The sequence below is a fragment of the Moschus berezovskii genome, chromosome 7 (assembly GCF_049115385.1).
Source record: "Moschus berezovskii isolate FMDL1 chromosome 7, NW_MosBer_1.0, whole genome shotgun sequence".
NCBI classification, from domain to species: Eukaryota; Metazoa; Chordata; class Mammalia; order Artiodactyla; family Moschidae; genus Moschus; species Moschus berezovskii.
In genome coordinates this window covers 92,827,037-92,854,143 of record NC_142466.1, presented here as the reverse complement: position 1 = coordinate 92,854,143, position 27,107 = coordinate 92,827,037, and the positions used below count along the sequence as shown (strand labels likewise).

At 39.6% G+C, this 27,107-nt stretch overlaps 1 protein-coding gene across 6 annotated transcripts in view; it reads right to left on the bottom strand.

Moving 5' to 3' along the window:
• Positions 1 to 26: 26 nt before the first annotated feature.
• Positions 27 to 27,107, bottom strand: part of PTPDC1 (protein tyrosine phosphatase domain containing 1) — a 69,241-nt gene continuing 42,160 nt past the window's right edge. For 2 of the 6 annotated variants that reach the window (XM_055427499.2, XM_088838154.1), the window contains 8 exons: positions 17,137 to 17,308; positions 14,777 to 14,857; positions 13,903 to 14,021; positions 12,607 to 12,744; positions 9,648 to 10,900; positions 6,677 to 6,862; positions 4,329 to 4,439; positions 32 to 2,029 (listed from right to left, as the gene is read on the bottom strand). In XM_055427499.2, the coding sequence (XP_055283474.2) occupies positions 1,913 to 2,029; positions 4,329 to 4,439; positions 6,677 to 6,862; positions 9,648 to 10,900; positions 12,607 to 12,744; positions 13,903 to 14,021; positions 14,777 to 14,857; positions 17,137 to 17,308 (2,177 nt within the window). In that variant the 3' untranslated portion in view covers positions 32 to 1,912. Of the gene's footprint in view, positions 2,030 to 4,328; positions 6,056 to 6,676; positions 6,863 to 9,647; positions 10,901 to 12,606; positions 12,745 to 13,902; positions 14,022 to 14,776; positions 14,858 to 17,136; positions 17,309 to 17,793; positions 18,107 to 27,107 lie in introns of those variants that run through there. The other 4 variants (XM_055427504.2, XM_055427500.2, XR_016037880.1 and 1 more) reach the window with 4 other exon arrangements.

Genomic DNA, 27,107 nt, shown 5'->3' with positions numbered 1-27,107 from the left:
GCAACTCAGACTGCTCATTAGGAAATCTTAATCACAAAGCCAAATCTTCATCATCAGGATCTCAAGAGCACTAAGCTAAAGAAGGACAAGACAAAGATCATATGCTTTTTTCCCCCACTTTTATTCAAATAAATACAAAATCTGTATACAGCTTGATTAATCATACCATTTCTCTCTCTCAGACTGGTGCACTTAAGATTTCAGACATGCACTTCTGTGGTCACAGCATGGCTGTGCAGGATCTATCCTCTAATCCGAAACGATCATTTCAGATGCACAGGCCAAGAGCCACTTGTCAAATGAGCCATGGTGGCACCTGTCCATTTGAGACTGACAAAGATGAGGATAAATATCTTTTTAGGTATAAAATACATATCTTTATAATGTACCTTTGGATAAATGTAATTGTTTTCTCCCTGCCTTTCTCAGATCAGGCACTTGAAAATAAGAAATTTCAGGAATGGACAAACCAGTTCACTAAAATTCACTGGATTTGATTTCCTAAAAATTCAAACAGTATGGCATTTGCCACTAGAGTTAGTAAGACCAATAATGACAGACATTTTTGATGTGCTAGAGTTGGTTCAGAAATGTACAAGTTGGAGAAATTTAATTTCTTGTAAATTAGTTACTCTCTCTGAAATTCTGTCTTTAAGATTAAGTAGTAGCTTTAGTTTGAAACTGGTTTAATATCACTTTTATTGGGAAAAAAGGAGAGGCTTGGCCTCTGGTGCTCCACATATTCACTTAAATATTATTTAATGGCTTTGATTACTGATAGTTTGGTTTATAAGGAACTAAATAATTTAGGCAATTACTTCCCCTTATCTAAAACCATTAGGGTGAATGCAACCTACAATAAATCAAATTCAATTTAAACATCTAAATTCTCACAGGAAAGCAACCAAAGATAAAGCCCTGAGGCAACTGGGTCTATGAAACAGTAGATTCAGGATGTGTGGGGCTGGTGCTCATGCTATCACAACATCAGCATGAATAGAACTGCCTCTGGGGAGTGGCTGTGGCTATGTCGCCCGCCCCTGTAAGACAGTTCTGCTGGAGTCCTGCAGATTCCTACACTGTTTGTCACCGATCCTACTTTCCCTGTAAAAATGCTGCTCAGCTCAGCAACAGCCCAGGCAAGTGGGAATAAGGCTTGATGTGTTAAGAACTGTTCCTTCTGCCTGTGACAGCAGAGGTCAGTGAGGTTGTCAGGAAGCCTAACAAAGAACAAGCCTATTTCCTACAACAGAAAGTCCCAAACTCTGTACTGTCAATCCTTTAACATAAAACTAAAACACTCACAAAAATAATACACTTGAGGCTCTCTGCCACATTTATAAAAAGCAAAAACAAAAAATTCAAACAAACGTAAAAAAATTCTTTAAAATGTTGTAACAATAGCCTTCTTATTACAAATATCATACAGTTTAAGACACTTGGTGACTTCCTTAAGGTCATGTATCAGGGCATACACAGTAAAGTTTTACTATTAAAATTATCTATTTGATAAACAGATAATTCCATCAATAAAAAGAGCTCCATCAATAAAATAATTGTTTTGGAAAGAAGAGCTACAACTTTTTCCAAAATGTCAAAAAAGAACACGCATGTAAACACCACATTCTTAAAATATTAATACAACAATACTAATTCAGTTAAATAAATACATAAATAAAAGAAGTGGCACCAACTTTATGGCAATTTTTTAACATAAAAATGTAACTGAACGATATTTTAAAATAAATAATTGCTCCAAACAGGAACAAGCATTTCTGAGCACAAACCGAGAGCATCTGAAATAAAGTGCTATGAAACGAAGCAGTTTCACACTTCAATTTGTTCAGCTATGAGCAGAAATGCCACCCAGATCTTCAAGTCTGAAATAGTCATGAAGGGAAAGTCAGCGTCACTAAATGCCAGGCTCAGGGCTATCTTTTGTCATTTTTCTTTTTTCTTCCAGTGTGTGCTTAAATATTTTCTTCAGGGTGTTGTAGACTATTGGTCCATTTTCAGAATCAAAATTAACCTAGTGATAAAGAGAATTTATATTCAGTATATTATAATAAGAACTCAGGATACTGTAACCAGTCTTTATTCTGGGAGAAAAGAAAGGGGCTGAAGAAAAACAAAGACTTACAAACAAAATTATGTATAATTAAAAAGGACACACAATTCAGTTCACATCTTAGTTTAAATTAAAGTAGTATGTTAGAACTGCCAATTATGTCAATACTAAACTTACGAATGAAAACTAAAACAATTAAATCTAGTGCCTGGATAGGTACTGTACTCTTCAAGCAAGCCAACAATGAGTGTGATGGGGGTTTTGAATCCAGAGACTAATCATGGCGAGCCTAAGGGAAAAGTCTCCTTATTAAAACAGTGCACACCAGCTTAAGTGTTGCACTGAGGTGACCTGAATAGGAAGCCTAGCTCTCTCCATAAGCAACTGTAGCCCCAGGTCATATCTAACCTTTCTGTAAAATAGAGATCACAACATCCATCTCCTTAGGATTTCTGAGTACAAAATATGAAGATCTAACACAGGCATGACACATGTGAAAAACTCTCTGTAAAAGTTAATTTCCTTTCCCATTGGTGGGAAGGCACCACATACACATATTTGGATTGTTTATCCAAGTTCACTGTATTGCAGGGTCGCAATGACATTAGGATGGAGAACCAGAGCAATCACCACACCTCCACCCTACTCCCACTGCCAAATGTGCAACTCCTTAGGAAAAGATCAGGACTCCTTGACCAGTGATCCCTTCCCTTCTGGAGGGAGACAAGAAGGCTGTTCCCTCCAGCGGGGCTGGGAAGGGTCTCACACAACGTGTGGACACTGGCAGAAGACATGATAGTGTTGGGTCAAACAACTTTATGACTGAAGGCAGTACACGCTCCATAATCACATGGGTTCCTTTGCCTTCCAAGCCCCCTGGGGATGATGCAGAGGGGCAAACGTGGAGGCCACACAAGCAAGGAGTCTGCCTCACCTCTGAGGAACTCCCCCATGTCTGATGAGGGAGCTGTGCCAAGGCTGCTAAGCTGTGGCCTGAAGGGATCTGACCTATAACACTGGAAGCAGATGCTACACAGATTTCCTTGATGAGCTAGTCTGGAATAAAAGCTATCAGGGCCTCTATTCCTAAGACTGTACACAAGGGGAGAGACCCAAGAACAGTCTTCTAACATTTTTATAGATAGATTTGGAACAACCAGTATATTTAACTTTTCATTAGTATCTCTCTGAAAGGTCAACAGATGTTGTAAAGAATTCCTACTGCTTTCAGGGAGACCAGTATTAAGGACTTATTTTTAATTAAATTCAGAAATTTAACTTTATCTTAATCATTGTTTGGTCTATCCTATCTGCAAAACCTAATAATATTAGTAATGGCCTGAACTGCATACTGTTACACACCAAACCACAACCCTCCCCACAGAGCAGGTAATCTCTGGATCTACGAAAACATAAACACAGTTGTAAAAGATCACATAATTTTGTTTTGATGTGCTAACTCTGGAAATAGTCACAAAGAGACTGACTGAGAGGATGCAAAGTGGTTACTGCTGTGAAGCTCCAGACGAAGAAAAAAGCTCCTGATGAGGAACAAAGAAATCTGTAAGAAGGACATCACTTTGGAAAGAGTGGATGGGGAAAGAGATTGGTGAATGAGTAAAAATAACAACTGCTCTTAATATAAATGTTTGCCAAAGATGCTGTCATCAGAAAACAGGGTTCTCTGTTTAATTTTGGTATCACATACAAGAGACACAAAACAAATTAGCTGAGGGGAACCTTTTCTCTTGGCATGAAATCTGGCATCTTTCTTCAGTCAGGAAAGACTGCTGCAGGACAAAAGGATGTGCATGGAAAGAAAACTCTGCTTAGGATTTGCCAACCAGACACAGTACTGAACTGCCAAAGCTGGATGTTAAATTCTGAATAGGTGGTTTCTTGTTTAGGCCCAAAGGAGAACTGGCTCAAGAAGAAAAGATTCTCTACTGGGGTTAGAATTCTACCAGGCACATGATTTAAAAATATTTCCTCAACACTCAATTGTTTCTCTCTACATAAAAGTTCTTTGTTTCAAAGTTTTCCTTCAAAAAACCCATGGTTCAGCCTTTTCTTATGTCACTGTTAGGAAACGTATTTTTTAGCCAAAAGTCTGTAACTTTCGTGAAATGTCAAACATATTTCCACTAAACGGAAACATGGCCAAAAGTTTTATTTTAGAGAAGGCTGATGACCTCTGGATTCTAATTTGCTAAGATTATGCTGACTGTGGTCTGAAGTGGGAAGGAAGAGTGCAACCCACCTTAGTGAAAGCTTTAATGGCACGGGCAAGAACAGCTTCCTCCACATCTGCAGGAATCGTCTGCAGGCTCACTATGCAATGCAACACGCAAAGAATAGTTTGCTGCTGGCCCTGTTTTGCAGAAATCAAAATCAAACAAGTTGTCTGAAAAATGCCTCAAGAAATAAACTCAAAACAACTGCTGAGCCAAGAACTGGTTTGTAATCAAGTATTCACTACCTCAAATAATAAACTATCTACCAAGGGTTCTACCAATGTTTACTGTTATATGTTAACTGAACAGCTTTCAGCCTGCTACTGCAAAGTCACTTCAGTCGTGTCCGACTCTGTGCGACCCCATAGATGGAAGCCCACCAGGCTCCCCCGTCCCTGGGATTCTCCAGGCAAGAACACTGGAGTGGGTTGCCATTTCCTTCTCCAAGAGATAATATCAAAGCTGGTTATTTATTATACAAAATATAGTTGCATCTAAAGATAAGTGCAATTTTTAATCAAACACCTTCCATGCAGTGTACTGAAGTGATTCATTCCTGCTGTTTCTAGACACAGTCACTTTAGTACACCTAGTAGATACCGGCACCTCCCAGCAATATGTGTACTAGACAGCTGAGTACTCAGCACTCAGTGCCTTCATCATGTCCTGCCAGTTGCAGACAATATTGAATGGGGAAGGAGAGAAGAAGACAGACCACCACAGCCCTCCAGGAACATGCTAAAGCATAAGTGGAAAGGTCCCCGACGAATGCGTCCCCAGCTTAACTCCTAAGGGTTGTTTCCTTTGGAGAAGCAAAGCAGAAGCCCTATCACTGGAGCAATTTGCATCCAACACACCCTGTCCACTGAGTCACTAATTTTACTTCTGAAAATCTACTCCAAGGACATAATCTGAAATGCAGAAAAACATGCAATCACAAATTATCATTACAGTGATCTGTATCAAAACTCTAAACAATGTAAACGCCCTGCATGTGAGGACTGGAGTGAATAATATGGAAATAGCACAATGAGACAGAAAAGTACAGGACTTCGGTGCCAGAATTTGTATCCTGCTCTGACACATGCTGTATGCTGTGGGCAGAATGCTTCACATTCCCTCTTCTGAAAAGTGGGGCTTCTAGCTCTCTGAGCAATGGAGATGAACAAAGGTGAAAACAGAAATTACGACCTAGCAAGGGCCGGGCCCACTGCCACCCAATCAGTGAAAGTTAACTGCCTTCCTTACCCCTGCTCCAGATTCATCTCTGACATTCAAATGCTCATGGGCATCACACAGCTGTGCACAAATGCCTGCGTGTATCTCTGTGGGTCTACATTAAGCAGTAGTTAGTAGCAGAAGATTTGGAAGCAATGAAATGTTTATACTACAGCATGGCAGATTACTCAAGGCTGATTATGAGGTAACATTGTTCCCTAAAACAAAACAAATCCTATTTATAGATGAAAATTTAATATCTCTACATGGTTAAAAATATTAAATTGTATAAAAGAATCTACAATGAAAAGTCTCTCTTGCTTTCTAGATCCACTGTCTCCTATTACTAGTCTCTAAAGGCAACCATCATTATCAGTTCCTTATTTTTCCTTCTATATTTTATACATACACAAATTATACACATAAATGTATATGTGACACATACCCTTGTTAAAGAAATACAAATGAATGTTTATTCCAACCCACTTCAGTTAGTCACATTATATGCTCACAGTAAATAAGCAGAAACAAATACCTGAAAATGAGAAAGTGGTTATAACATATCTCATGTTAGAGCATTATCTACCCATTTAAGTTTACATTTATGAAAAACACATGGAAAAACATCTATGTTATAATTTTGAGCAAAAATGAAGTATAACATTTTACGTGAAATAATTTTTACCAAGTTAACATACGTATTGATAAGACTGAAAGAAAAACTTTGAAAATGTTTAAAGTAGCTTTCCTGACTCATTTGATGTTGGGAAAGACTGAAGGCAGGAGAAGGGGACGACAGAGGATGAGATGGTTGGATGGCATCACCGACTCAATGGACAGGGGTTTGGGTGGACTCTGGGAGTTGGTGATGGACAGGGAGGCCTGGCGTGCTGCGATTCATGGGGTTGCAAAGAGTCAGACACGACTGAGCGACTGAACTGAACTGAATTATGGGTATCTTCCCATTTTATTTTTGTATCTTCTGAATGTTTATATTGGGGATGCATTTCTTCCCTTACCTTGGAAAATTTTAAATTAGACCTCAATATGGAATTCTGTGTGAGTCCTCTTTTCTTTTTAAATGGTTATTTTTAGTGTGTAAAATTTGTACTGAGGGCCTCAGTTAACTTCATCAACTGTTCAACAGCTATTTTACCTTTTCTAATAAGAACAGTGCTTCCGAGGCATCTGCACATCTGTCAACCAACATGTCCATGTCCTCTTTGGTTATCACAGGCTCCTTTAGCTGCTCCACCCAAGACCACATCAAGCTGCACAGGATGAAAGGATCCTTTTCGCCACATATTCTTTCCCAAGCTCCGTCTCGGGAATTTAGTTCTTTCTAAAAAGGAAAGGAGAAAGAAAGAGAAAGAGGAAGGAGAGCGGACAGGACAGGAGACAGAGAGAAAGTGAGGGAGAGGAGGGCAGGAGGCATGGTCTGACATTGATGAGCCTTAGGCTCTCCAGGAGAGTCAAGTATCAGGCTCTGCGGTGGGGACTGGAACCCTCCCAGTGGTCCCACTTTCACTCAGTGCCCTGGGCTAAGACATTGCATTTCTCTAAGCCTCAGTTTCCCTTTGTGAAGTTCATCCCCACCCAACTGGTGGGTTGACTAAACTGAGAGGGCTGTTAAAGCTCCTGATACTGAGAAGGCTTAGTTAACCCGAGTTCTCCATTTCATTCAGAAACCACAGAAACAATTCAAGAAGGAACCTTTCTTTTCAGGCTCCTTAGAACAAAACAAATATTTACTGCAAGGAAGTTGAATGGTAAATGAAAAAGTATAAAAGTGCCAAAAAGTTAATAAGTGTGGTATATATAACCTATTTCTTTCAAATTCCTTTTTAGAATCCCATGTAAAAGTTAACAAGTCCTGCATTCTGAATTTGATAGGGTAAAACAACTAGGAAGTTTTGTCAATACTCTAAATGCCTGGAGATAATTTAAGGAGATTTTAAAACTTTACCTCACAGAGAGTAGGGGGGAAAGTAAGGTAACTACTTTTAATTCTGAGAGGGTTCAGATTTATGTTTTAATAAATAAAATACATGTCTGCAATAGTAATAAGCAGAATAATTACCACCATTCATTCATTCACCCAACCTAATATTCACAGAATACTTGTGGTATGACAGGAATGATGACACAAGACTTTCCTCTGCTTCTTATAGCAACCCAGCATGGAGGTCCCCTTTACTGATGAATGTACTGGGAGGCTCATGAAAGAAGAAGTAACTTGCCCAGGAGCCCAAACTAACAGAGCACATTCCCAACCCAGATCTGCTCTACTCCAGTCTGTCATGTTTTTCTCATGCTATCAGGGTCCTCCAGCACTGGTTTCTCTTTATTTTCTCATAAATAAGCCCAAACTTTTAGTTATGCATAGTCCTTCATATCTTATAGATCATGTACAAAGCAGAGTAGCTTTTATTCAATTTTATGTTATTCAGAAAAGACATGACTCAAAGACCCTCTTAGTAAAATGACCATTACATCATTGCTGTTTTCTGGAAATTTCCAATGGGGCGAGGAGAAACATCAGGGATGATGTAAAGTATTAAACACATGAACTGTATCCTGGCTCTGCTACATTCAGACCATGTGACCTCAAACACATCACTTGACCTCTGTGAGTTTTCCCACCTGTGATACTTTGTTCATAAGTACTGAAAGATTAACAAAGAATTTGTAAATAGTATCATCAGTCTCACAGGATGACTGTGAAAATCACATGAAACAATGTGAAAGGGCCTTAGGGGGTGCACAGAATTCAACTGATTTTATTACTGAAAGACCCACAGTAAAATCCAGAAAGGAAAAAGGCAAACCTATCCAAAGGATAGAGCTGTATCTACATCTAGAAAATGCTTTTGTATATATTATGTGTTCAAACAGTTCAGTCATGTGGGGCAGACCCACGATGGAGTGGTGAGCTGTTGAGCCTGAAACCAGAGGTCCTGCCGCTAGCTACTGTGGCTCAGTTATTCGGAGGAGACCCGCCCACTGAGTGGAATGCTTATTCAGCTGGGAGTACGAAATAAAGAAAATATTTCATGTTGGAAGACGGCAATACGTTTAACTATTGATTAAGCAAAACACTATAATTCTGATGAAAAAATGGCGCATGGACGTGCTCTCCTCCTGTCAAACAGTTGCAAGTGAAGGCAGGCTCCGTGCCTCCTCTTCTTGCCTCTGCATCTGGAAGGCCTGACCTCCTGGAAAGTGTACACACCTTTCTTGATTAGTGGTAGGAGATAGAAAAGCAGCTACAAATAATTCATCGTACATTACGGGTTAACAAGCCAAAATATCACTGAGCCAGGCCTCCCCAGGTCAGCCCCACATTTTGGCAGTTTACCATAACTAGATTTATAAGGCCTGTCTTCTCTCTAATCGATTAGCTGCTTGTTCTAGGCAGAGAGCATGATTTAAGACTGCTCCCTCGTGAAAGTACAACACAAAACGATGTTAAAGTTTAAAATGTCACATTCTAATTTAAGTAGAAGCCAAGAAATAGAACTCAGGGACTCAATCTCAGATAAAACTAGTGGACAAAGGGGCTCTGTGGCCACTCCCATTTGCATTCTGGAATCCAACACCTGCCTTGTTTGGGTGGGCGGGGGAGGGATTGCTGAACAGTCAGCATTCATCACTTTTCCTGTCCTTACTTGATACTTGGGTTAATGAGCTTTGGGAAAGAACTGTCTTTATTTTATCTCTCAGCTCAGGGTTCTCAAAGTGTGGTTCCCTGCTAGGGCTCAGGTTACAGATGCTTCAGGTCAGTTCCTACAGTTGTCTATCTGGCCATCAGTCCCACAGGCCCAACAAGGAAGAAGGAAACTACTGCCATTAATCACTATCATTGCCATGTTCAGTCAAGCATCCTGATGAGTGCTAAGCACTAAGTGCTTTCTTTCACAGACACTGAAATGAACCTATACTAGAGACCTGTGTCTGTTGTTTCAATGACAGCAATTTGGTATTACAGTTGAGTAACTTGACATTCAAAAGTTATGTATTATACCAACATGTCTTCAAATTCCTGAAAACAAATGAACTTGGGAAAGTGTATTACTTTTGCTCTGACAAAAATATTTCCTACTCATAATTAAATGAAATACAAATACCTGCCACATTTCTACCTTCTTTTTCACTTCCTCCTTTTCTGCAATCTCATTTAAATTTGCCAGGGCTTTGGCTGCCAGTATTCTCCTTGCTTCAACACTCAACTCAGACTGTAAAGCCATATGTGCAGCAACTTCAGACAGGTATTTGCTATTCTGAGTTTCACTCCCCAAGAACTGTGCTTTGGGACTGGACCCACAGTCCACAGGGCGGCGGCAAGTCTCACCATCCTCTGCAACAGAGCTTGGGCCACAACCACCATGACTTTCACACTCACAGTGGTACACTTTCTGTTGAGGACAGTTTCGTTCCTTAGGAATATTTGCAAAGTTTGGTGCGACTGGTTCCCCAGGGTTGTATGAACCTGAAATTCCTGAAGAGAAGGTTCTACTTCGCTGTACTTCCTTTGGAATGCTCGTCCTAACGAAAATTGATGACCCATCATCTTTGAGTCCCTCTGGGACTCCAAATTTAGTGTGATTCCAGAAAGAAAATGTATTGTGGACTAGCGTTTCCTTATTTAAATCTAGCTGTGGAGACTGTGGGGAGTAACAGTGGCTTATGTGCTTCTGCTGCCTGGGATTATGGCAAAGCAAGGCCTGGGCAGGCACTGTACACGGAGTCCTCCCTTGCTCCAGAAGCGACTCGGCCCTTTTTAAATCTGAGTCACTGTAGCTGAGCTGCCTTTTCAGATAAGCCAGGGGCTGAAGACACTCGACATTCCGCCTCTTCCAAAGAGGGTCCAACTCTTGCTCACTGGAAAGAACCACATCCTGATTCTCAAAATCCATCACCACTGCATTGGGGGTGAAAGAGTCCGATGCACCACTGTCATGTCTCAGTAACTCCTTATCCAGCTGCCTTGTGATCATCTCAGAAACAGTCTTTTCAATTTCAGCTGAGAGGCCAGGTATGTCTGCCACTTTTGTCACCACTGGCCTGTTCTCAGCTAAGTCCAGCAGCAATTTGCAAACGAGGTGGATAATCTTTGGTATGTGTTTCAGAAGTCGTGCCTCATATCCGTGAAGCAGATGCCGCTGACGAATGAGATACTGTGCCAAGGTGACAGCATGTGCCTTGGGGTCACAGCAAGAGAATATATTGCGAAGAGGAATCAGAAACTGAGTAAATTCCCTTACACAGAGTAGCTGTCCTCGAGTTTGTATGGAATTAGGTCGCTTTGCCCGAACAAATATAATTGCTTGGTCAGCAGTCATTCTTGTTGCAAAAACTAAGTAACATGCTATTAAAACACCTAAACAATGAAGAAACGAAGATTGGTATGAGAAAAATTTATATTTTTGTTTATACTCTGATGATTTTAAAATCTGAATATGTATTAGGAAACCATATATATACAGGAACATTTTAAGAACAATGATAACTTCTAAACTTTTGGTACAGGGGTTCACCTATACTTGTCTCTATGGTAACCCTCCCCTTGACTGAGAACCCTTGGTCACCTCTGTACCCCAGGGCAAGCACAAGCACTGTCACAGTGAACCTGAGTAGGTGTGGAGTAAGGGAGGAGGGTTGGGTGTGGAGGGCAGTGACTGAATGAACTGACGACCTGGTTCATTTACCCTCATCATGCCCAACTCCAACACGGAAGGAAGCCAGTACTGCTTTCCACTCTGAACAGTTCTTAGAAATTTCTACTCAATCACTCCATGCATTCTCTTGGAACTTCCCACTCCTTTCATCTTTGACATCAACTGGTGGCACATTCCAGGCCTGCATTTTTCCCACTTGGGTATTTTTATCTTTGGCGACTATCCATTTTCACAACCTATTTTCTCTCTTGACGTTTCTTCTTTAAGACTAAACTAATGCCTAAACTAATATATATTTTCCTTCAGACCATAGATACTTTTCTATAAGTACTTAATATTAAGGAAGACCACATTAACAGTATAAAAATTATGTACTATCATTAATACTAAACTTAAATGAATAATAAAAAGGTGATAAATTAAATACAATAGTTAATTAACATCAAGTAAAAGGCAAATCAAAAGACATCTGTGTGATTCACGAAGTTTCTAAATCTCATTACATGTGAAAATCAGAACCTCTGAAAAATGCCTGTTTTCCTAGTATGAGGTAAGGTCCAACATATCTTTCTCACTAGGATAAGGCAGTTCTTTAGGGTAAGTATGATGTATCTGCAGAACTATCACATGGAAATCCCTAGAACAGTGAGATCTTGGCTCAACCATGAGAGCTGACAATCTGGAGCTGAACTATGTCCCCATCTGAAGATGCTCCCCAGTAAGTGGGAAGGCCAGTGGTAAGTACATGGGTACACTGTAAACAGAGTCAAACTCTGGTGTCTGGCTGGATTGGATGACCAATGAAGATTCCATCCTTTTTGTGCCCTAGTATCAGCATTACACTGATATTCTGCTGCATTTTAAAGTAAAATCATTGATTTTTATACAGAATTGTAGGCACGGTTAAGACTCCACAAACAAAATCCTTATAGCCGTGGCTCTAAATCATGGTCCTGTCACTTACCAGATATAGCAAATTAACCTCCTTCAAAACTTACAGTGTTGCTAACAACTTAAAAAGATTATTGGATGAAACAATGCTTGCTATTTCCATTATTATTTTGGTTAAGGAAGATAAAATTTTAAAGAGACTTATGTATTAAAAACACAAGTATTGACTTTTTTCCTTGAAAGAAGAAAATCAGAAAGGTCATTCAGCTAGCTATGGAAACCCACCTATTTCTCAATATGATGCAGTTTTAACTCTAAATCATTCAAAAAAACTCTCATAGATATATGGCCACTGAAACTATCTATTTAAGATATTTCAAGTATCTTTTATTGACTTGTTCCATTTGACTCCAAACCTTCGATAGGAATCTGAAAACTATCTTTATGAACTAGGAAATATTTTTCCTTTTATGTTTAAATACACATAAAGGCAATAAAACCACCCCCTAGAATTTACCTGTTCGACCAAGCCCTGCATGACAATGGATAGCTACTTTTCCTTCTTGTAAGGCAAATGTCATCACCTTCACCATATCTAAGATGGTGGTAAGGGACGCCACACCATAATCCTTCCATCCAAAGTTGTAGAAATAAACTGGACAATGAGAAGAACAAGAAGAAATCAACATATAGGGGAAATACTTGCAAAGACATTTGAAAAAACTGAGTGAAGTCATGAAAAGTATACAGCTGTAAAACATGCAGATCTCACTGGATGTGTAGACCTAAAATAACAGGCTTTTCTGATTTCCAGTAAATTTACTGTTAGCATTTCTTAAAAAGTTTATTCTGTATTATTTAACACATTTCCTGCTGAAACTCAGAAATAATTAATGAAAAGCAGGATTATAAAGTTGATGGCCTATGCCAAAATTACTCTACTATGGAGGGAAAGCATGCAACCTTGTTTAAGCATTGAAACATGTCTAACTGACTGATAAATGACATGAGGTGGTACATACAGATTTTTCTAACTAGTGGGGAAAAAAAAAGGTAAGATGAACTTCAAGTTGTAGAAGTGGCACAGGTTGATCCTTTCTAGTTTGGTGTGAATGACACATGTTCAGTGGATTCTATGCTAAAGCTCCTGTGACTGAGAGCTTCTGGACCTGTCACATACAGAATCCCTGCATCCTACCCACAGGGTAGAACTATGAGGTAGGTAAAAGCACAAATAAGTCCTGGGTTCTAATCCTGTTGCTGTGTTTAAGTTGTAATCCTGGGCAAGTCAGAACCTCCTCAGTCTGTGTGACCTCATATGTGAAGTAGAACGACAACTATATATATATATATAGTTAAATGTTCATTCATTTATTTGGCTGTGCTGGGTCTTGGTTGCAGCATGTGGGATCTACTTCCCTGACCAGGGATGGAACCCGGGCCCCCTGCATTGGGAGCACAGTCTTAGCCACTGGACCATCAGGGAAGTCTCAGAACAACTATATTACATGAATGCTTTAAGGATTAAATGAGATGACAGGTCTGACATACTGTTCATGTAATCACGCAGCTATTATTTCTACAAGGTCTCCTCTCAAGATCTCTCTCACAGGAAAAAAGAAATTCTGTACTTTCAACACTAATACTAAATAAGATATTTAAAAGACAAAGTTATCTCACCTTCATTTTTCAGAAGCCCTACTACTATGCACGAACTTTGTTTCCATCATCTTTTTAACCTAAGAACTGAGCAGACAAAAGTCTCTGAGTTCTGTCCTTGGTAACATATGGAGAGGAGGTTGGAAAGACTTACTGCCAGCCTCCATGAAAGCTTCAGGAAGGTATGTGAAGCCACTTTCTTGTTCCAGAGGGTTCCCACAGCTGGCATGCTCACCAGGACGCTGCAGGTTAATGATACTTTTTATGCCATGGCTTAAAGGAAAAAGAAAAAAATTAGTCACATTGGAGAGGTAGTGTTAACAAAAAATAACCATTTTTGGTATTAATAAACATTCAGTTCAGTTTAGTTCAGTTCAGCCACTCAGTCATGACCGACTCTTTGTGACCCCATGAATCACAGCACGCCAGGCCTCCCTGTCCATCACCAACTCTCAGAGTTCACTCAAATTCATGTCCATCGAGTTGGTGATGCCATCCAGCCATCTCATTCTCTGTCGTCCCCTTCTCCTCCTGACCCCAATCCTTCCCAGTATCAGAGTCTTTTCCAGTGAGTCAACTCGTCGCATGAGGTGGCCAAAGTATTGGAGTTTCAGCTTTAGCATCAGTCCTTCCAATGAACACCCAGGATTGATCTCCTTTAGAATGGACTGGATCTCCTTGCAGTCCAAGGGACTCTCAAGAGTCTTCTCCAGCACCGCAGTTCAAAAGCATCAATTCTTCGGCCATCAGCTTTCTTCACAGTCCAACTCTCACATCCATACATGACCACGGGAAAAACCATAGCCTTGACTAGACGGACCTTTGTTGGCAAAGTAATGTCTCTGCTTTTTAATATGCTATCTAGGTTGGTCATATTAACTATTCTTAAAACTTCATCTTACTTGAAATAAGTAAGATATTCTTCACATTTCTGTCAGTAAAATGAAAGCACTTTTCTATTTGAAGTCAAAGCAGTGGAAAATAAGACATAAGCTGGCTTATTACAGTGTGTAAAATGCAACATTTACCTTCGGAACTGCTCAATGACACAGAACTTCTCCAGGACCTCAGTGGATGGGCGTGCCATGGCCAGGATATTATCAGTGACCCTACAGATGGGAGGAGGGACTGATGAAATTCACAGAACTGAGAAAGCAAGATTTCAAGCCCTTACTTTTTCTATGATTTCAACAATACTGTAAGATAAGAATCTCCTTATACAAATCTGGCTTCAATTCTGTATTATGATTAGGGCTCTAAGAAACTCTCACTTCTTAAATCCCAGAACATAATGTATTTATGGACTCCAGCAAAGTATCTTCAAGGACTTTCATGAGATTCTAGTGGACATGACAGAATGATGGAGAAACCTCAACTGGCAGCAAAAGTAACATCCTGGATTAGTCATCCAGAGGTTACTGACTAAATGAGGGCCAGCTGTGAGGCATTTTTAGTTACTTAGTTATCTGTACCTCAGTTATCTAATGTGTTGAGTGAGGGTAATAACGCCTGCCTCATAGGGTTGGTGTGAGAATTCAATATGATGTGACTGTAAAGTCTTTTAGCATAAATCCTGGCATGCGGTTATGAATAAATGCTGAGTTATTGTAATTTAGGAAAAAAATATCACTTTGGAGTCAGTCAGGCCTGGTTTCAAATGATGGCTTTTCTATTTTCCAGATGTGCAGCAAATTACTTAGCCTCTCTGGACTTCAATTCCTTATCAATAACATGATACTAACAATGTCTACTTAAAAGAGTTTTATGACCATAATAATTTGAAAATGTCTAGCACTGTGACTGGCCTGTAACCAAATGGATGTTTACTGAGTGTACAAATGGATAGAGGCCCAGTAAATGGCTGTCATTCTCATCAGGGTGCTAACTTCCCTCTGTTCTGATCAAATTCTAAGATAGACTGTCACAAGTTGTAGGTTACAAGAACCTGAGAGGAGTAACAGAGACATCAGATGAGCAGGTCAGGATTCAGAAAGATACCATCCCTCGTGTCTGGGGCAATATCTAAAAACAGGGAACCGCAAAGGTTTGGGATCCCCCAAATTTAACAGCACTTAGTGTAAGATTCGGAGAAAGCAATGGCACCCCACTCCACTACTCTTGCCTGGAAAATCCCATGGACGGAGGAGCCTGGTAGGCTGGGGTCCATGGGGTCGCGCAGAGTTGGACACAACTGAAGCGACTTAGCAGCAGCAGCAGCAGCAGTGTAAGATTAGGAGAGATGTAATGTGAAAGCAGTAGAGGTGAAAACAAGATAGTTTAGTTAACGATAAATCAGAAATATTAATGTGACCTAAAGCTGCATTACTATAAATTTATGTGTCTGACCACATCTCAGGAGTAGTGTTTGCTTTTTCATGACACTCTTTAAGAAAGGTAGTGATGAAGGTAGTGACAGTGGATCCCAGACTATAACACTACACATGTATCCAACATATCCAACATGAAAAAGTACAGGGCTGGAGGTTAGTAGAGTGGCTGACAAATATCTAATTTGAAAATGGATTCTTACTCTATAAAATGATTCACCAGCAGAGTTCTTTAAATAGTGAATTCCTCTTAGTGCATTCCAAATATGGTTTTAAATATCAGGATTTTTCAGAGATATCACTATATCAAAAAAGGTATACTTGACAATTTGCTAATAATAAAACAAGATGGGTTCAAGATGGGAAACACATGTACACCCGGGGCGGATTCATATCCATGATGGCAAAACCAATACAATATTGTAAAGTAAAAAAATAAATAAAACTAATTAAAAAAGAAATTTAAAAACAGCATGATTCAATAATGAATGAATTACACTTACATACCATAAACAATGAAAGCATTTTACATCATCTATTGAACTGACAACTTTTACCACCCTCTACTGAGGCAGACTGGAAGTGTATGTATTTGTATGAAAATGTATCCTTTTATACAGAATACAGGAACAAAACAAAAATGAGGCTAAAGTTCACCTGCATGAAAGTGAAAAACTACCTATATATACCTCATAATTTCTCAAATTTATAGCTGAATATTTTAATTGTTTCTAGCAATCTCTGAAACTTAAAATCTATCTAGTTACCAATTCTTTAAGATACTTTACCTATAACATTCTACTTTATTAAAAAAAAAAAAATCCTATAGGGTTGGTTTTATTATTTCCATTTTACAGATGAGGAAACTGTGGTTCAGAGTGTCTGTGAGTAGGCCAGACTGTCAAGAGGGGAAGCCAGGAATGGAAGGTGAGGTCCTCTGACTTCAAAATCCCACATTCCTTCTTCTACAGGCTACTGCCTCTGGCCATCACCTATACCTCCATTTCCTTTTCCTACTTGGCAGTAGGTGGGAGCCATCAAAGACTGACAGAATCACTTACCAGGACGAGTAGACTCCTTTAATAGCTTGTTCCTGTTCACTCCAGCGGGTTGCATTTTCATACTTGCAAGCTTTGCCACCACAGGCCATAGAACAGGCCATGTGTCCAGGAATGACATGCCGCAAACGCTCTCCAACTTTTGTATATTTTGGCGTTGGACGTCCTGAATTTCCTAGAACATACGAAGAAGGGAAGATTTAAAATCCTACTCTCCAAATGGAACAGTAACAAGGGAAAGAGCTTCCGATTTCTCTCAGGATTGTATATGACAAGCAGGTGCTGAATCCCCTTCATTATGTCAGGAATAAAACTGTTTCGCTTTCATATAAGTGTACTATCCTTTACTTCAAAAGAGGTCTTTGCACACAAGATCTCCATATGGGGTACTGGTAATGAAAAGGAAGAAACTGTTACAGCAGATCTACAAAGAAATGAGTTTTACACAAGAACTACATTTTCAATGAAAAAAAACATAAAACATTCAAGCATTTTTATCTCCTATTACATGTCTACTGAATCTCTTAGCATAACGGACAATAAAAAGTATAATGCAGAATTCTCAAAATTTTAAAAGGTATAAACACAGCATAGCTTCTTCACAACCGTTATATTTAAACTCAAAGGTGTGTCAACCTTTAAGAAGAAAAGGAGCTTTACTTCTCTTCTCGGGGAGGGCTGGGTCTCCCTCAGCGCAGCTGACCGAGGACGTGGCCACCACCCGGAGAGAGGACGAGGACAGCACCTTGGTGGCAGAGCTGCGCCGTCCCTGCTGCAGCCGCAGGAGAGGGTCCGAGGCAGAGTGGCGACGGCCCTCCAAAAAGGAGCTGAGGAAAGGCACAGCAGACAGCCTCCGGGGTGGATCCTGCATGGTGCTGGGCTTCCTGGAGGGAAGAGCTGGTGGCGAGATGTCAGCGCCAGCCTGCTCCATGATGAAGTTACACTGAGATGCGAGCATCACTCTGCGTGATCTAACCGCCGTTCAGGATAGGCTGACTTGTTTCCATAGTGACAAACAAAGAAAGTACTGATTCCCACTCAGATCTGTACAAGCAAAATCCCTTATGAATGGACTGTGTTTTGAACCGATTGTTCGAATATAGGGAAGAATAACATGTATTTTAAATAGATTATAGCTAAAATGTGACTTTTCTGCTGTTTCTCAAATACCTTCAAGAAGATCTGACTGCTCAGAGAATTATATCTAAAATATTGTAATGAATTTAGAAAAATGTCTTTATGATGCAAACACACACTTTATTAAAATACCTAAATTTTGTTCTTCTTTTCGTATCTATTCTCTGAACATTTTGAAAAATATTCTCTTTCTACTCCTCTCTGCAACAGGGCAGATAAAATGTTAATTGTAATAAAGTGGGACACATTAGATACCTCTAACATTATTAAAACATCATTTTTCAAAACCAAAAATCCCTCTATTTTCTGTTTAGTTGCTAAGTCATATCTGACTCTTTCACAATCTCATGGACTAAAGGCTGCCAGGCTCCTCTGTCCATGGGATTTCCCAGGCAAGAATACTGGAGTGCATTGCCATTTCCTTCTCCAGGGAATCGTCCCGACCCAGGGACCGAACTCACATCTCCCACACTGAAGGTAGACTCTTTATCAGTGGGTCACCTTGGAAGCCCCAAACTCTCTATTATTTTATAGAACAATTTAAGAAATGCTTGGATAGAAGAAATAAAGACATCTTTAGGGCTGGTATACTAACCAAAAGACATTTATTTTAATATTTCTGTTTTCAGAATGTGAAAATCCAATTCTTGGTTATTGTATAGTTATAGCAGTCATAATTACAGCCCTCAAAAACTCAAAAGACATGCTTCTGTGTCTTTTGTTGCTGACTAAGGGGAAAAGAGAATCTTCAGTAATGTCTTGGCAGAGACATAGGAAGAAAATCCACTAAGTATCACATTTTTTAAAGGAACTGGATGAGTGGGAGATTGCAACTTGAGGATAAAGGATATAAAGAACACAGAAACTCTAACAGCCACCAATTGTCCGCCCCCTCTCTTCTTAATGTCAAACTGCAACACCCTCACCCCACCCCCGGTGTCTTTTTCTCTTTCTGTTTCTCCAAATGGTATTCCGGCCATGTGCAGATGGAAACAACCTATTGTCACAGATAGGGCTCTTTGCTTTGTTCTGTTCTATTTTGATAATTAATGATGCTGTAAAACTTGCTCCTTTTAAAACACACCCCCATTTCTCCAAATGGATATGTTTTGTCAAATAAGACATAGCAGCTCAATTTGGTGTCTAAATTCGAGTGTAGCACCCTGTGCCTGTCATTCTGTAAACAGCAATGAAAAAGAATTTCTTTTAATGTAGTCTATTCAGAAGGCACAGCTTCCACACAGTTTTAAAGGAAAGGAAAGTAGAGAGGATGTGATTTGGAAGGCAAGTTGGAACCTGATATCAAGAGGCCCTAAATGCTCAAAATCAGGAGTCTGAGTTTGCTATTGGGAAACAGGAGTCTGACTCAAGTTTCTCAGGGTTAACACTCCCTGCAAAAACAGGGATTGGAGTCAACGACTGAGGGCCTGCTGGGACAGTAAGTGACAGTAAGGGTGGGAGCAAGATAGTACAGGGGCGGACACTGCACTGCATGCCAAGACTTCAAGCCTAAGTGAACAGCAACAAGACACTTAAGTCAGTCAATATGGAGTCCATAAGGAGAAGGTGCCAGAGAAAACCCAGCAGACAATCGCCATCTAAGATGAAAATGCATGTGAGGCAGCAACTAGGAGGCCTCAAACAGTGAGCAGGAAATGCCTGATCTGTGCAGCTCTAAAAAAGACTCTGATGCTGGGAAGGATTGGGGGCGGGAGGAGAAGGGGACGACGGAAAATGAGATGGCTGGATGGCATCACTGACTCGATCGACATGAGTTTGAGTGACCTCCGGGAGGTGGTGATGGACAGGGAGTCGCAGAGAGTTGGTCACGACTGAGCAACTGAACTGAACTGAACTGAAGGACATGAGAGTCCAAGTGACTGTGCTCTCCACAGTTAGGAAAATGAGACTGAATTTGATGAGGATAGGACTTATCTGGACCAAGCTAAAGAAGGGAAAATTTTTGTATCATCTCAGGAATAATTTCTGCTGTGAAATCTTAAGAACTGGGCTGGCCTCAAATAAATATGTAACCACTTAATGGACTCAGTTACCAGACAGGGACACTGAGTTTGGGCTTTCAGTAAAGTGGAGCTGAAGGCAAACAGGAATCCAAAAGGTGACTGCAGCCCTCCCTCTCAGCATATTCTTGCCTTGCTCATTCACCTGGGGCACCCAAGGGTGCTGGGATACACTGGAACTGTCTGATGCTGAACTGGAGTGCTGCTCACCTGTGGGCATGACAGACAGGGCAGAGGCCTCCACTTCCTCAAGACATGTCAGAATGTCAACCTCACTGCTGCATGCTCCAAACTATTCCTTGAAAAAATGCCCAATTCATAGCCAAATCCACCTTTAAAAATCAGTTTTTATTTATGCCAAATGACGTTACAATAGGGAAGAGTACCCCAAACTCATCTTCCTTTCGGTATTTGTCCACAGACATGTGGATTTTCTACATATTTGTAGTCATGATTGCAAATAATTTCCCCTGCTTTTTCTAAGCAGCATAGCCAACCCCTTCCCATTTTGCTTTAGTCTTCTCATTTTCTTTTAGTGGATGTACAAGAATTTGATGCATTATAACTTACCGAGTCATTCTTTAGCTGTTGAATATTTAGGCTATTATCAATTACATTGTTTAAAAATAAGGCATTATATATTTTCAGGATTAAAATTTTTTATTTCTATTTTTTCCATCATTAAACTAGAGATGATATGACTGGTATGCAAGGCTCATATTTTTATTTACTTGAGTCTTTACAGGTTTGAACAACTAACTTTATAGAAGTGGAAAGGAGTAATAATTTTTAGCAAATCACAGGTTTTTTCCTGAGGTCACAGAGGACCACAGCATTAAAATAAAGATCAAGAGATGCTGTCTCTGATAAGCTATTTTGCCAACCTCCGTGACCTCAGAAATCCATTATCTCCACATAACCATGTTTTTGTTCACAGAATGGTGCCAAAAACAATCATGCCATGACTTTAAAGGGATTATCTTCTAATTCATGGAATAAAATATGTTAGAACTTGTACCAAATTAGTACAAACTGGTCTCTCTTTTTCGTATTATTTTAAAAAATAGTTATTTTATTCAATTTGTGGATCAATTTAGTTACTAATACTCACACTTTTTGTTTTACACTTCTGTAAGACTCTGTATTACATCCTAAAAATAAATTAAAAATTTTAAATTGGGATGAATCACATAGATTGCTAATGATGAATTGTTCAGACTAACATTTTAATATTTATTTAAATTACCAATAGAAAAAAATGAAGCCTTTTCTTTAAATAAAAGGAGCAACAAGACTACTTAATTTCTAATATATTTCATGTTTTATATAAAATGGAAGTGCTACCCCACGTCCAAGGTAAGGTACAGCGGCTATGCTTTGCTGGAGCAGCTGTGAAGAGATATTCCACGACCAAGGTAAGAGAAACCCAAATAAGACGGTAGGTATTGCGAGGGGGCATTAGAGGGCAGACACACTGAAATCATAAACACAGAAAACTAGTTGATCTGATCACATGGACCACAGCCCTGTCTATCTCAATGAAACTAAGCCATGCCGTGTGGGGCCACCCAAGATGGCCGGGTCATGGTGGAGATGTCTGACAAAATGTGGTCCAATGGAGAAGGGAATGGCAAACCACTTCAGTATACTTGCCTTGAGAACCCCATGAACAGTATCAAAAGGCAAAATGATAGGATATTGAATGAGGAATTCCCCAGGTCGGTAGGTGCCTAGTATGCTACTGCAGATTAGTGGAGAAATAACTCCAGAAAGAATTAAGGGATGGAGCCAAAGCAAAAGCAATACCCAGTTGTGGATGTGGCTGGTGATAGAAGCAAGGTCCGATGCTGTAAAGAGCAATATTGCATAGGAACCTGGAATGTTAGGTCCATGAATCAAGGCAAATTGGAAGTGGTCAAACAGGAGGTGGCAAGAGTGAACGTCGACATTCTAGGAATCAGTGAACTAAAATGGACTGGAATGGGTGAATTTAACTCAGATGACCATTATATCTACTACTGTGGGCAGGAATCCCTTAGAAGAAATGGAGTAGCCATCATGGTCAACAAAATAGTCCGAAATGCAGTACTTGGATGCAATCTTAAAAATGACAGAATGATCTCTGTTTGTTTCCAAGGCAAACCATTCAATATTACAGTAATCCAAGTCTATGCCCCAACCAGTAATGCTGAAGAAGCCAAAGTTGAATAGTTCTATGAAGACCTACAAGACCTTTTAGAACTAACACCCAAAAAAGATGTCCTTTTCATTATAGGGGACTGGAATGCAAAAGTAGGAAGTCAAGAAACACCTGGAGTAACAGGTAAATTTGGCCTTGGAGCACGGAATGAAGCAGGGCAAAGGCTAATAGAGTTTTGCCAAGAGAATGCACTGGTCATAGCAAACACCCTCTTCCAACAACACAAGAGAAGACTCTACACGTGGACATCACTCAAAACCGAAATCAGATTGATTATATTCTTTGCAGCCAAAGATGGAGAAGCTCTATGCAGTTATAAAAGAGCTGACTGTGGCTCAGATCATGAACTCCTTATTGCCAAATTCAGACTTAAATTGAAGAAAGTAGGGCAAACCACTAGACCATTCAGATATGACCTAAATCAAATCCCGTATGATTATACAGTGGAAGTGAGAAATAGATTTAAGGGACTAGATCTGATAGATAGAGTGCCTGATGAACTATGGACAGAGGTTTGTGACACTGTACAGGAGACAGGAACCAAGACCATCCCCATGGAAAAGAAATGCAAAAAAGCAAAATGGCTGTCAGAGGAGGCCTTACAAATAGCTGTGAAAAGAAGAGAAGCAAAAAGCAAAGGAGAAAAGGAAAGATATAAGCATCTGAATGCAGAGTTCCAAAGAATAACATGGAGAGATAAGAAAGCCTTCCTCAGCAATCAAAGCAAAGAAATAGAGGAAAACAACAGAACAGGAAAAACAAGAGATCTCTTCAAGAAAATTAGAGATTTCAAGGGAACATGTCATGCAAAGATAGGCTCGATAAAGGACAGAAATGGTATGGACCTAAGAGAAGCAGAAGATATTAAGAAGAAGATACACAGAAGAACTGTACAAAAAAGATCTTCACGACCAAGATAATCACAATGGCGTGATCACTCACCTGGAGCCAGATATCTTGGAATATGAAGTCAAGTGGGCCTTAGAGAGCATCACTACGAACAAAGCTAGTGGAGGTGATGGAATTCCAGTTATTTCAAATCTTGAAAGATGATGCTGTGAAAGTGCTGCACTCAATACGCCAGCAAATTTGGAAAACTCAGCAGTGGCCACAGGACTGGAAAAGGTCAGTCTTCATTCCAATCCCAAACAAAGGCAATGCCAAAGAATGTTTAAACTACTGCACAACTGCATTCTTTTCACATGCTAGCAAAGCAGTGCTCAAAAAGAGATGGGAATACCAGACCACCTGACCTGCCTCTTGAGAAACCTGTATTCAGGTCAGGAAGCAACAGTTAGAACTGGACATGGAACAACAGACTGGTTCCAAATAGGAAAAGGAGTACGTCAAGGTTGTATATTGTCACCCTGCTTATTTAACTTATATGTAGAGTACATCATGAGGAACACTGGGCTGGAAGAAGCACAAGCTGGAATCAAGATTGCCAGGAGAAATATCAATAACCTCAGATATGCAGATGACACCACCCTTATGGCAGAAAGTGAAGAGGAACTCAAAAGCCTCTTGATGAAAGTGAAAGAGGAGAGTGAATCGGTTGGCCTGAAGCTCAACATTCAGAAAACAAAGATCATGGCATCTGGTCCCATCACTTCATGGGAAATAGATGGGGAAACAGTGGAAACAGTGTCAGACTTTATTTTTTTGGGCTCCAAAAATCACTGCGGATGCTGATTGCAGCTATGAAATTAAAAGACGCTTGCTCCTTGGAAGGAAAGTTATGACCAACTTAGATAGCATATTAAAAAGCAGAGACATTACTTTGCCAACCAAGGTCCGTCTAGTCAAGGCTATGGTTTTTCCCGTGGTCATGTATGGATGTGAGAGTTGGACTGTGAAGAAAGCTGATCGCTGAAGAACTGATGCTTTTGAACTGTGGTGTTGGAGAAGACTCTTGAGAGTCCCTTGGACTGCAAGGAGATCCAACCAGTCCACTCTAAAGGAGATCAATCCTGGGTGTTCATTGGAAGGACTGATGCTAAAGCTGAAAGTCCAATACTTTGACCACCTCATGTGACGAGTTGACTCACTGGAAAAGAGTCTGATGCTAGGAGGGATTGCGGGTGGAAGGAGAAGGGGACGACAGAGAATGAGATGGCTGGATGGCATCACCGACTCGATGGACATGAGTTTGAGTGAACTCTGAGAGTTGGTGATGGACAGGGAGACCTGGCGTGCTGCGATTCATGGGGTCGCAGAGAGTCGGACACGACTGAGAGACTGAACTGAGAGTCCAACACCATTTTTTTTTTTGCATGTGCTCTCAGTTTTCTCACTAACTGATACAAAGATTATTTTTTTCCCACTGAAGAGCCTTGACCCCCTTGTCAAAACTCACTGACTACATCTGCAAGGCTTTTTGTCTTGGGATCTCTATTCCATTCCATTTGTATGTTTGTCTTTGTGTATGTCAATACTACACTGTTTTAACTACTGTATCTTTGTAGTAAGTTTTGAATTCAAGATGCACGTCCTTAAACTTTGTTCTTGTTTTCCAAGATTATTTTGGTAATCTGGGAGTCTTTCAATAGTCTATGCAAATTTGGGGGTGAATTTTTCTATTTCTGCGAAGAAATCATTGGGATTTCTGATAGTGATTGCATTGAATCTGTAGATTCTGTTGGGTTGTACTGACATCTTAGCAATTCTTCCAAATCATGAACATAGGATGTTTTTTCATTTATTTAAATCTTTAATTTTTTTTCAGCAATATTCTATAGTTTTCAACTAGGCACACTGAAAATACTGGAGCCCTGACTGCCCTAAGCCCATCTCCTTTGTTCTAGAGGTTCCATGCTGAGAAAGGTAAGCCCTCAAAAAAGGATAAGAACAAACCTCAAAGATTGGCCTTGGTCAAATGAAGCTTAAAGAGGACACACCCAAAGAAACCTATGCCAAAAGTCATGGGTGGAAGTGGGTTTGGCTATAAACGGGCAACAGAAGTAATCCTTGTATTGATAGAACTGTCCTGTATCTTGACTATAATAATGTCAATATACTGGCTGTGAAAAAGTACTATATTTTGTAAGATGGTTACTGTTGGTGGAAACTGAGTAAAGGGTAAATGAGATATTTTTGTACTATTTCTTACAACTGCACACAAGTACTTAATTATCTCAATATTTTAATTTAAAATGTATATACAATCAAAGAAAAAAGTCACAAGGCTGGCTAAGTGAGGGTGATCTAGCAGAGGTCAGAGCTAAGACAGGAAGATATCTAATAGCATATGATACATGATCTGGCAGGATGGAGGCCTCATGTAAAAAAAAAGAGCTAAACTAGATGATGGCTGAGCAGGGCTGGAAGACTGCTTATGAAAAGGAGGGCTAAATAAATAAGCAAAACATATTGAGGATAATAAGAGCCAGGTTTCTCACTCTTGGAGAAGGGAATTGTAAACATAAAAACAGGCAAAGCAAGAATGATAGTATAGTGTTGGATTAGAATATGAAGTACCAATACGAATTCATGGTTTTCAATATGCATAGACAAAAACAAAAATAACTACAGGTGTATACACATACATACATATATACATACACTAACATAAATTGCCAAAGATTACAGTATCATATTTGAGCACCAAACAAATGATAGTAAAGGATGATATTCCACTGAAAAAAGTAGTAATCTACACTGAAATAACTGAACAAATAAAAGCTAAGGGAAAGTTCTTCCTCACAGCAGAACGCTAACTAAGAAATGCCAAAGGAAAGAAGGAATTAGAAAACCTCCATTCAGTTATCTGTTATGGTAGTAATTAAAAGCTGAAACTACTGAGTAAAAGCTGGATGAGGACCAGGATATATACAAGGTCTCAGTGGGTCTCTCCATAAAATGTTAATTATGAAGGGAAAAAGAATAATGTATAATAGGTAAATCTTTGGCAGATACAACTTTACTGATGTGATCAAACTTAACATTTCCAGTTTTATGGCAAAATGGTATCTTGAATTGCTTGACAAGATGGAGAATACAAAAAGCACAGAATCACTTCTGTGGTATCTCTGCCAAAAATTTCAATCTTATGATGAAACAGTTGACAAACTCAAACTGAGAAATACACTGCAAAATAACTAGCCTGTAATCTTCATAAAGGTCAAGAAAGGACTAATTATGGTCACTAAAAGAAGCTGAAAAAACACGACAGGTAACCTTTTGGTACTGAAAGATATTACAGAGACAACTGATAAAATTGGAATGAGGGTCTCTGGTTGATACATAGAAAATTTTTGTGCTTTTCTGTATGCTGGAAATTATTTCAAAATAAAAGAAATAACATTATAAGAGGGACAATCTGGCAACATGAGAATCCTGATGGAAGAATATAGCACCTTCTATGAAATATCATGCGAATAAAAAAACCTGACTATAGACTCTACATCCATCAATTCAATTTATAGTAAATAGTATTAGGATATAATCAGCAAAATATAGATTATGGCAAAATCTACAGAGTCAAAAATCTGATTTCCTCAACAAATAAAGGGTAAGGAAAAAGAGATTGTGGGAAACCCAAATTTAAGAGAGATGTAAGATACATCTCAATCATGTATGATGTATGAAATCATATATACTGCTGGATCTCAATTTAA